Here is an 11,272-nt window from a genome sequence, read left to right as displayed (position 1 = left end):
GGGGACATGAGATAGCTTTGGCAAATAGAATTAAGGAGAATCCAAAGGGTTTTTACAAATATATTAAGGACAAAGGGGTAACTAGGGAGCGAATAGGGCCTCTCAAAGATCAGCAAGGTGGCCTTTGTGTGGAGCCGCAGAAAATGGGGAGATACTAAATGAATATTTTGCATCAGTATTTACTGTGGAAAAGGATATGAAAGATATAGATTGTAGGGAAATAGATGGTGACATCTTACAAAATGTCCAGATTACAGAGGAGGAAAGGCTGGATGTCTTGAAACAGTTAAAAGTAGATAAATCCCCAGGACCTGATCAGGTGTACCCACGAACTCTGTGGGAAGTTAGAGAAGTGATTGCTGGGTCTCTTGCTGAGATATTTGTATAATCGATAGTCACAGGTGAGGTGCCGGAAGACTGGAGGTTGGCAAACGTGTCACTGTTTAAGAAGGGCGGTAAAGACAAGCCAGGGAACTATAGACCGGTGAGCCTGACCTCGGTGGTGGGCAAGTTGTTGGAGGGAATCCTGAGGGACAGGATGTACATGTATTTGGAAAGGCAAGGACTGATTCGGGATAGTCAACATGGCGCTGTGCGTGGGAAATCATGTCTCACAAACTTGATTGAGTTTTTTGAAGAAGTAACAAAGAAGATTGATGAGGGCAGAGCAGTGGATGTGATCTGTATAAACTTCAGTAAAGCGTTCAACAAGGTTCCCCATGGGAGACTAATTAGCAAGGTTAGATCTCATGGAATACAGGGAACCAGTGGAGTGCCACAAGGATCGGTGCTGGGCCCTCTACTTTTTGTCTTTAACATAAATGATTTGGATGCGAGCATAAGAGGTACAGTTAGTAAGTTTGCAGGTGACACCAAAATTGGAGGTGTAGTGGAAGCGAAGAGGGTTACCTCAGATTACAACAGGATCTGGACCAGATGGGCCGATGGGCTGAGAAGTGGCAGATGGAGTTGAATTCCAATAAATGCAAGGTGCTGCATTTTAGGAAAGCAAATCTTAGCAGGAATTATACACTTAATGGTAAGATCCTAGGGAGTGTTGCTGAACAAAGAGACCTTGGAGTGCAGGTTCATAGCTCCTTGAAAGTGGAGTCACAGGTAGATAGGATAGTGAAGAAGGCGTTTGGTATGCTTTCCTTTATTGATCAGAATATCGAGTACAGGAGTTGGGAGGTCATGTTGCGGCGGTACAGGACATTGGTTAGGCCACTGTTGGAATATTGTGTACAATTCTGGTCTCCTTCTTATCGGAAAGATGTTGGGGGAGTCCAGAACTAGAGGGCATAGGTTTGGAGTGAGAGGGGAAAGATATAAAAGAGACCTAAGGGGCAATGTTTTCACGCAGAGGGTGGTACGTGTATGGAATGAGCTGCCAGAGGATGTGGTGGAGGCTGGTACATTTGCAACATCTAAGAGGCATCTGGATGGGTATATGAATAGGAAGGGTTTGGAGGGATATGGGCCGGGTGCTGGCAGGTGGGACTAGATTGGGTTGGGATATCTGGTCAGCATGGATGGGTGTTTCCATGCTGTACATCTCTATGACTCTCGTACAGTAATTTCCCTTCCTCCCCATCACCGCTCCCTGTTTTTAATCAGAAATTGGGCTCTAGCACAGATATGGAATCAGACTGGGGCTTTCAGGTCGCCTTTCATTAAAACATTAATTTCTTCTTAAATCCTCAAGGGAGTCATTTTCTTCCTTATAATGCTTGATGAATATGCATTGTGTTTATATTTTTTGCTTTCTTGCCAGCCACTGGTCATTTTGGCCAAATGGATTTTCTTATTCTAGCCCAGTAATTTATATTTCTACATCCTATGTGACGGTGGCACTGTGGTTAACAATGCTGCCTCACAGCGCCAAGGGACTCAAGTTTGATTTCAGCCTCTGGCGCCTGTCTGTGTGAAGTTTGTACGTTTTCCCGGTGTCTGGGTGGATTTCTGCTGGGTGCTCCGGTTTCCTCCCACAGTCCAAAGATGTGCAGGTTAGGGTGGATTAGCCATTAGAAATGCGGAGTTACAGGGATTGGGTAGGGGCTTGGGTTTGGGTGGGATACCCTTTGGAGGGTCAATGCAGGGTGTATTGGCCAAATGGCCTCTTTCCATACTGTAGTTATTCTATGATTCTGTACGATGAATGTTCTACTGTCCTTGACTGTTTTTTCCTTTTGAAAATGATGGCTGATACCGCACTTCCTGCCCTCAGTGAAATTCAGATATTTTGCTGTGTTGAATACACCTGTCCAAGTAGAAGCTGTGGTATTATCGGTGCTACATGGGGTCTACTTTTCAGAAACTGGCCATTCGGCCTCAGTGATCCACGCTAGTATTTATGGTCAATGTGAGGTTCCCCCCAACTCCATCAACACTTCCTTCTGTTTACCCAGCTCCTTCTCTTAAATGTGGCTTTACCAGAGGCAGGGACAGAAATGGCAGGTTCCTTAGTCACAGTTGGTAGCAGAAGTCTGTGAAGACAGAAACAGTTAACCTTTTGACTCTAATAATACACTTTTCTGGAATTTGCCTCAGCTGTTCTCTGTGGTAGTGAGTCCTGTGCTAAATAAGTTTTCTGAATTCCTAATTGGATATATAGGCAAGTTTGTTTGCCTAACGTTAGGTCATAAATATAAGGTACTGAAGCATTGGACAAATGCCTAAGTAGTTTTCTCAGAGTCTATCCTCTTAAATCCTTTCATTAGCTTCAATTTATCTTTAAGTCCTCTCGAGAATAACCATCCCTTTGCCTTTTGTTTTTCAGAGGAACGCAGCATAGGCTGTTCACTCTTTCTTAATGGATATATCCTTTCAGTTATGGTTTTCTTCCTATGAATTATATCGACACCTTTGTCAATCCCTCAGTATATTTATGAGAATATGGAGATCAGAACTGTTAATAGTACATCATGTGGTCTAACCAAGACTTGTCATCATCTTAATTCTGTCCTTCTGGAAATGAATCTCATTGGCCATTTTTAAATGGTCCTAGTTAACCTTTCTCACAATTTATGGTGATTTGTGTAGTTGAGTCTGGGATCTTGTTGTTTCTTCACCATACTCAGATTCTTATTGTCTAATCTTATAGGGGCAGCACGGTGGCTCAGTGGTTAGCACTGCTGCCTCACAGCACCAGGTCCCAGGTTCGATTCCAGCCTGGGGTGACTGTCTGTGTGGAGTTTGCACATTCTCCCTGTGTCGGTGTGGGTTTCCTCCGGGTGCTCCAGTTTGCTCCCACAGTCCAAAGATTTTTTTTTTCATCCAAAGATGTGCATGTTAGGGTGGATTGGCCATGATAAATTGCCCGTAGTGTTAGGTGCTTTAGTCAGAGGGAAATGGGTCTGGGTGGGTTACTCTTCGGAGGGTCGGTGTGGATTTGTTAGGCTGAAGGGCCAGTTTCCACACTGTAGGGAATCTAATCTAATCTAATCTAATTCTCATCTCAGCGCCTCTCCATGAGGAATTCCACAGCGGCTTCACCCATTCTCCAGCGGAGTGCTACATTGCTGCTGATGACCACAAGTGCTATGCCATCCAGACCCAGCAGCACCAGCTTTTCTTAATCTTCACATCAGATACTCCGACCTTCGCTCTGCGAAACATCGCAACCAAAACCATCAACCTACTGACAAAGGAGCTTCCTTTCTGAGTTGCATGAGCCTGCATTCCGGACTTGCAGCATTCAGAGGAAAGTAGCTGACACCTCGTCCTTTAGGGCGACAATTGAACAGTCCATCTGCCCTGAATAATGCTATCTCTCCCTCAGAGTGATGAGAAGTCAGAGCAGCCCAGCTAGTCAATCCACCCGGTTCCTTTGAACTTGAAAGGAGAGAAACTAGCAGCTTTCCTTGTTGATGTTTGTGAAGAAACACCAGGGCTAAAAAATGTGTTGCTGGAAAAGCGCAGCAGGTCAGGCAGCATCCAAGGAGCAGGAGAATTGACGTTTCGGGCATAATCCCTTCTTCAGGAATGAGGAAGATGTGCCAAGCAGGCCAAGATAAAAGGTAGGGAGGAGGGACTTGGGGGAGGGGCGTTGGGAATGTGATAGGTGGAAGGAGGTTAAGGTGAGGGTGATAGGCCGGAGAGTGGGTGGGAGTGGAGAGGTCGGGAAGAAGATTGCAGGTCAAGAAGGCGGTGCTGAGTCCGAGGGTTGGGACTGAGATAAGGTGGGGGGAGGGGAAATGAGGAAGCTGGAGAAATCTACATTCATCCCGTGTGGTTGGAGGGTTCCTAGGCGGAAGATGAGGCGCTCTTCCTCCAGACGTCGTGTTGCCTTGGTCTGGCGATGGAGGAGGCCAAGGACCTGCATGTCCTTGGCGGAGTGGGAGGGGGAGTTAGTTTTCAGCCACAGGGCGGTTGGGTTGGTTGTTGCAGGTGTCCCAGAGGTGTTCCCTGAAACGTTCTGCAAGTAGGCGGCCTGTCTCCCCAATGTAGAGGAGGCCACATCGGGTGCAGCGGATGCAGTAAATGATATGTGTGTAGGTGCAGGTGAATTTGTGACGGATATGGAAGGATCCCTTGGGGCCTTGAAGAAAGGCTCAGGAACGTCCGCTGTGGGCTCACTTGCATGGCACGCTCCCGTCTGTGGTGTGTAGTGACAGGGTTAGGAAGGCCACATAGGGAAACTGCTTTCATCCTGTTGGATAACTTATGAAGTGGTCCTTTTCAGAAAAGCAAAGACAAGGGGGCATAGAAGTTTGGGTGGGGCAAAGTAATTGCCCCCTGACCACTCTGGCAGATAGCTCTCTCTCACTTGATGTGGGTGTGAAATGGGAAGAGGTTGATGAACCATCCTACAAGGAAAAAGAACTTTGGAGAAAGTGTGAAAGAGGTTTACCAGGAGGCAGCCTGGACTAGCGGGTATAAGGAGAGGCTAGAAAAACTCGGGTTGTTTTCTCTGGAGTAGCAAAGGCTGAGGGGAGACTTAATAGAAGTCTATAAAATCAGGAGGTGCAATGATAGGGTTGATAGGCAGAATCTTCTTCCCAGAGTTGAAAAGTCTAATACCAGGGGGCATGCATTTAAGGTAAAAGGGGGAAAGTTCAAAGGAGAGGTGAGGGACCTTCTTTTTAGTGTTAGGCATCTAAAACATATTGGCAGGAGTGTGGTGGAGGCAGATACAATAGGGATGTTTATGGGACTTTACATAAGCACATGAATATACAAGGAATGGAGGGATTATGAAACAAGGGCAGGCAGAAGGGATTAATTTAATTTGGCATCTTGTTTGGCACAACATTGTGGGCTGGAGGGTCCGTTGCTGTGCTGTACTGTTGTGTGTTCTGGCACAGTGGGTGCTCTTCAACTCTTAAAGACAAGAAAGGAAAGCGAAAGTGATTTGTTAAAGTTGATCCTGGGTCTTATCTATTGAAAGCTTATGGAATTCCCAATGCTAGAGCAACCAGCTGGTTGGCAGAACAGCTGAAAGCACTGTCATGTTGGGCCTCTTCTGACTGTTGTTCTCCCCTGCCCTCCCCTGCCCGGCCCCTTTCAAATCGTAGTCATGTCTGAGTCAGGTTGATACTAGGCTGGTAGCTCCCTGTGCTGGACAGATATTAGATTAGATTACTTACAGTGTGGAAACAGGCCCTTCGGCCCAACAAGTCCACACCGACCCGCCGAAGCGCAACCCACCCATACCCCTACATTTACCCCTTTAACCTAACACTATGGGCAATTTAGCATGGCCAATTCACCTGACCCGCACATCTTTGTGACTGTGGGAGGAAACCGGAGCACCCGGAGGAAACCCACGCAGACATGGGGAGAACGTGCAAACTCCACACAGTCAATCGCCTGAGTCGGGAATTGAATGTAGACCGAGTTTATAGATCAATGCACTACCATGGTCTGTGTAGCTCCCGTGCTGGAGAGATACCACCTGTGGCCACGTTTTCTCAAGGCCATCAGTTCTGGATCATGCATACTGGCACTGGAGCGTGTCCAGCGGAGATTCACACGGATGATCCCTGGAATGGTAGGTCTAACATACGAGGAACGGCTGAGGATCCTGGGATTGTATTCATTGGAATTTAAAAGATTAAGGGGAGATCTAATAGAAACTTACAAGATAATACATGGCTTGGAAAGGATGGACGCTAGAAAATTGTTTCCGTTAGGCGAGGAGACTAGGTAAAAACAATGACTGCAGATGCTGGAAACCAGATTCTGGATTAGTGGTGCTTAGGACCCGTGGACACAGCCTTAGAATTAGAGGGGGTAAATTCAGAACAGAAATGCGGAGACATTTCTTCAGCCAGAGATTGGTGACCCTGTGGAAGTCATTGCCGTGGAGTGCAGTGGAGGCCGGGACGTTAAATATCTTCAAGGCAGAGATTGATAAATTCTTGATGTCACAAGGAATTAAGGGCTACGGGGAGAATGCAGGTAAGTGGAGTTGAAATGCCCATCAGAATGGCGGAGTGGACTCGATGGGCTGAATGGCCTTACTTCCACTCCTATGTCTTATGGTCTTATGCAAGATGGCAGAGGAGTAGATTAATGGCAGTGGAATCTTGGACAAGGACAGAGATCCACATCAGTGTCACCGCCTTACACTCACACGGCCTATCCCCACGTATGGGTGGAACGGTGACTCAGTGGTTAGCACTGCTGCCTCACAGCACCAGGGACCCGGGTTCGATTCCAGCCTCGGGTGACTGTCTGTGTGGAGTTTGCACATTCTCCCCCGTGAATGCGTGGGTTTCCTCTGGGTGCTCCGGGTTCCTCTCATGATACAAAGATGTGCAGGTTAGATGGTCATACTAAATTGCCCATAGGGTTCAGGGATGTTTAGGTTCTGTGCATTAGGGGTAAATGTAGAGTAATAGGGTAGGGGAATGGGTCAGGGTGGGTTACTATTCGGAGGGTCGGTGTGGACTTGTTGGGCCAAAGAGCCTGTTTTTGCATTATTGCAGGGATCCTAATAAAAAAGGACAGGTGGAGAATTTTGTAAAAATAAATAATGAAGAAACAGGGTGGTTAACACCCATGTAAGTTAATGACTTCATCTGTGTGTTATCTTTTGAGTGTACTTATAATAAACTTTTTAATCTAAATTACCTCAAATGCTTTTCCTTGGTTGTTCTGTTTCCACGCTCCCCTCTTTTTATTAAATAAACAATTATTAAAGCTCCATTCACACTGTCCCCATCAAACACTCCTGGGACAGGTACAGCACTGGGCTAGATACAGAATAAAGTTTCCTATCAAACATTCAGGACAGGGACAGCAAAAGGTTAAACATGGAGTTAAGCTCTCTATTCTTTTAAACTGAAATTAAAGCTGCTTCCAACGCTGTCCCCAGGAGAGGGACAACATGGTATTAGATACAGAGCACAGCTCTCTTTAATCCTTTAAAGTGAATACAGAACAACCTCTGTCATCCAAACGTCAATATCCAAATTTTGTATTATCCGAACAAGATCTCAAGGTCCCATAAAAATGATACCCGAACAAAACACTCCCTGCCCATCTTGTTCAGATAATTGAGGTTGTTCTGTACAAAGCTCCCCATACACTGTCCCCGTCAAACACTCGTGGACACAAGGTTAGATACACAGCATAGCTCTCTGCACAGTCTCCAAAGTTCAGAGCAGGTGCAGCATGGTATTCGGTACAGTGATGGGGAAAGTATAGAATGAGTTTTATCAACACTCCCAGCATGGGTTGTGTGCAGAATAAAGTTACCTCCTTGTTACTATTTGAGGGCTCTCACTGTGGCCCCTTTGGACTGTGACTCAATATCAGTTACCTGTTCAGACTAGTCTTGGAATTTGGAATTACAATTAGGAAGTGTGGGCCAGTAAGTACTCAGCAAGGTAGAGAAATGATTACACCGGTTGAGGTACAAAAGCATTGAATAATCAATTCAGAGCAGGTAGCTGTCAGCTTGTAACATATTTACAATTACCTTTCTTTAAGGTTATTGAATTAATCAAAACATTCATGGTTTAGGTTTCTTCTTCTGGATTAGCAGTTTGTTATTTTACTGTTTTATAACACATGATTTACTGAGAAGGAAATCAGATTTCTTCTGTTAAAACTAATCAGCTTAGGAATGCTGGCCTTTACTGTGAATGCTCCTGTGAAAAAATGCATACATTTGGTGAGATAGCAGCTACTCTCTCAGCCTGAGCATTTTGAGAGGAGGTGGTGTGTCTGTTATCACTGTCTGACTGTCTCCCTGCAGAGTGTCTCCTGCAGAAAACAAATATAAAAAGTGGAGCTGCTTCAGGACTATGATCCAGAGCATTGCAGTGGGATTTTATTGCATACAAGATTACCCAATTTCTAAAGAATTTGCTAATGGGAAAATGTGGTAACATTTGCATAACATTACAGGAACACAGCATGGAAATGGACTCTTTGGCATAACTAGCTAGTGCCAGTATATATATTTCAACTAAGTTTCCCTCCTTTTTTTTCTTTTCTCTAATCCTAATGACATATTTACGATTTACAAATACTGTACTTACAATTTATATTAATGACTTGGATGCCGGGACAGACAATACGATAAAAATTCCAATCACTTAATCTGAACTATCAACATCTTTTCTCCTCCAGCACTCCAACCCACTCTGCTCAACTATTGCATAAATGCTGCTCCCTCCATCCTTCACTTCAGCTCTGATGAAGAGTCATCTGGACTCAAAACGTTAGCTTGCTCTCTCTCCATTGATGCTGCCTGACCCACTGAGATCTCCAGCATGTTTTGCTTTCAGTTCAGATTTCAGCATCTGCAGTAACTTGCTCCTAGAAAATACAATAGATGAAGCTGAACTAGGTGGGGAAAGTAAGTTGCAGTGAAGAAATAAGAACTTTATAAATCAATATGGAGAAATTAGGTGAATGGGCCAATGTTTAAAAGGTAAAGTTTAACGTGGATAAGTGGCCATTACCAAACCCTTACCACCCGGCGCCTGGAGGAAGAACTCCTCATCTTCCACCTTGGGTCCCTCCAACCACGTGGGATTAATGTGGACATCACCAGTCTCCTCATTACCCCTCCCCCCACCTTTTCCCAGATCCAACCTTCCAACTTGGCATTGCCCTCTTGACTTGTCCTACCTGTCCATCTTCCTTCCCATCTATCCGTTCCACCCTCCTCTCCGACCTATCACCTTCACCTACCTATCATGCACTCAGCTACCTTCCCGCAGCCCCATCCCCACCCCCTCCCATTTATCTCCCAGTCTTCTTGGCCCATAAACCTCAATCCTGATGGAAGAGCTTATGCTCGAAATGTCGATGCTCCTGCTCCTCGGATGCTGCCTGACCTGCTGTGCTTTTCCAGCACCACACTCTTGACTCTGATCTGCAGTCCTCACTTTCTACTACTGGATAAGTGAGAAGTTACCAGTTTAGTCAGATAAATAAATAGGTAACTTATTATCTAAATAGAGAGAAACTTCAGTGTTTTAATGCAGAGGAATCTGGGCGTTCTCATGGAAGACAGAAAACTCGTGTGCAGATACAATAGCTAATAAGGAAGGCAAATGGAATTTTGGCATTTATTGCAGAAGTAAGGAAGTGTAAGTGTAACTACAGCTGCAACTGTACAAGACCTTAGTGAGACTGCCACCGAGAGCACTGCACACAATTTTAGTCCCCTTTTAATGTAGGAGGGGTGTTGTTGGATTGGAGACCGTTCAGGGGAGGTACACCACAATTGATTCCATAAGTGAAGATTTTGTCTTCTGACGAGAGATTGAGCAGTTTAGGCCTGTACTCTCAGGAGTTTAAAAGAGTGAGAGGAAATCTAATTGTGTATGAGGTACCAAAGTTGATGGAGAAGGGGTGTTTTGTCACATGGGGTAATTGAGAACACAAAGCCATCAATTTAGGATAAGGAGCGACTGCTTTAAAAGAGAGATGAGGAGAAATGACTAATTTCTATGGAATTCATTACCCCAGTGTGCAGTGGATGCTGGGACATAGAATAAATTGAAGGAGGAAATAGATTTTTTAAATTAGTTATTGGTTGAAGGGTTATGGAGAACAGACAGAAAAATAGAGCTGAGGCTCAAATAAGATCAGCCGTGACCGTATTAAATGGCAGAGCAGAGCCAAATGGCCTATCCCAGCTCCCAGTCCTTATGTTCTTCTATTACTTTCTCCCTCCCTGCTTTCCTAACCTCCTCACTAATACGTCTTTTCTATTCAACTCAGTCATGTGCTGTGGTAGCACATCCAATATTCTCTCCACGCTTCTTTGGTGAAGGAGTTTCACATCGTTAGTGGCTGTTATTTTTCTGGCCTCTTGTTCTGGGAATCACCTACTGCACAAAAATCCTTATCAACTGAGCCACAGCAATCACTTAAGTCAACAATGAAATTTTTGAGAAAAAGAAAATGATAGAAGAGCAGGTTAGACCCAGACATAGGGCCTCTACCTCAAATGCCAACCAGAAATAATCCAACAAGCCAACTTCAGAACATCCAACAATATATACGATCAACAAACAGGACCAGACCACTCTGTCCTTTGAGCATGCTCTGCTATTCAATAATGGCTGATCTGATTTGATCCACAATTCTGCATTTGCACATAGCCCCCAATAATCTTTCATCCCCCGGTCATCAAGAATCTACCTCTGCCTTCAAAATATTTACAGATTCTGCTGCTTTTTGAGGAAGGGAATTCCAAAGACCCTCAACTCTCAGAGATAAAAATAAAACATTTTCTCACCTCGTGTTTTTCATCTATGGACCCCTAGCTTTAGATACAGGGGTTCTGGATGGCTGGCTTGCAGTGCAGACTAACAATAACAGCATAGGTTTAGTTTCTGCTCTGGTTGAGGTTACGATAAAGGGTCCTTTCTTCTCAACCACTTCCTTCATCTGAGGTGAGACGACCATCCAGTTAAACCCCCACCAGTTGTCTGTCTGTAATGAGAAAACAGCCCCATGGTCTGGTAAGATGATGGTGATTTTATCCTGTAGCTCTAGATATGGATCCAAAGAAAGGAAATTCATGGAATGCTAACAGGATGGCTTTTTGGAACAGCTTGTCATGGAGCCCACAAGGGAGCAGGCTATTCTGGACCTAGTGCTATGTAATGAACCAGACTTTATAAAAAATCTTACAGTAAGGGAACACTTAGGAAGCAGTGATCATAATATGGCAGAGTTCAGTCTGTAGTTTGAAAGAGAGAAGGCAAAATCGGATGTAATGGTGTTACAGTTAAATAAAGGTAATTATGAGGGCATGAGAGAGGAACTGACGAAAATAGACTGGAAGCAGAGCCTAGCA

General features: G+C 44.8%; 1 protein-coding gene across 4 annotated transcripts in view; it reads left to right on the top strand.

Annotated features, from left to right (window-relative positions):
- fuz (fuzzy planar cell polarity protein) overlaps positions 1-3,992 on the top strand; it is a 36,625-nt gene extending 32,633 nt beyond the window's left edge. For 3 of the 4 annotated variants that reach the window (XM_043679529.1, XM_043679531.1, XM_043679532.1), the window contains one exon: positions 3,462-3,992. In XM_043679529.1, the coding sequence (XP_043535464.1) occupies positions 3,462-3,664 (203 nt within the window). In that variant the 3' untranslated portion in view covers positions 3,665-3,992. Of the gene's footprint in view, positions 1-2,779; positions 3,153-3,461 lie in introns of those variants that run through there. The other variant, XM_043679530.1, reaches the window with a different exon arrangement.
- Positions 3,993-11,272: the final 7,280 nt, after the last annotated feature.

The sequence above is a fragment of the Chiloscyllium plagiosum genome, chromosome 39 (genome assembly GCF_004010195.1).
Source record: "Chiloscyllium plagiosum isolate BGI_BamShark_2017 chromosome 39, ASM401019v2, whole genome shotgun sequence".
Lineage (NCBI taxonomy): Eukaryota > Metazoa > Chordata > Chondrichthyes > Orectolobiformes > Hemiscylliidae > Chiloscyllium > Chiloscyllium plagiosum.
This window is presented reverse-complemented; position numbering and strand designations above follow the sequence as displayed.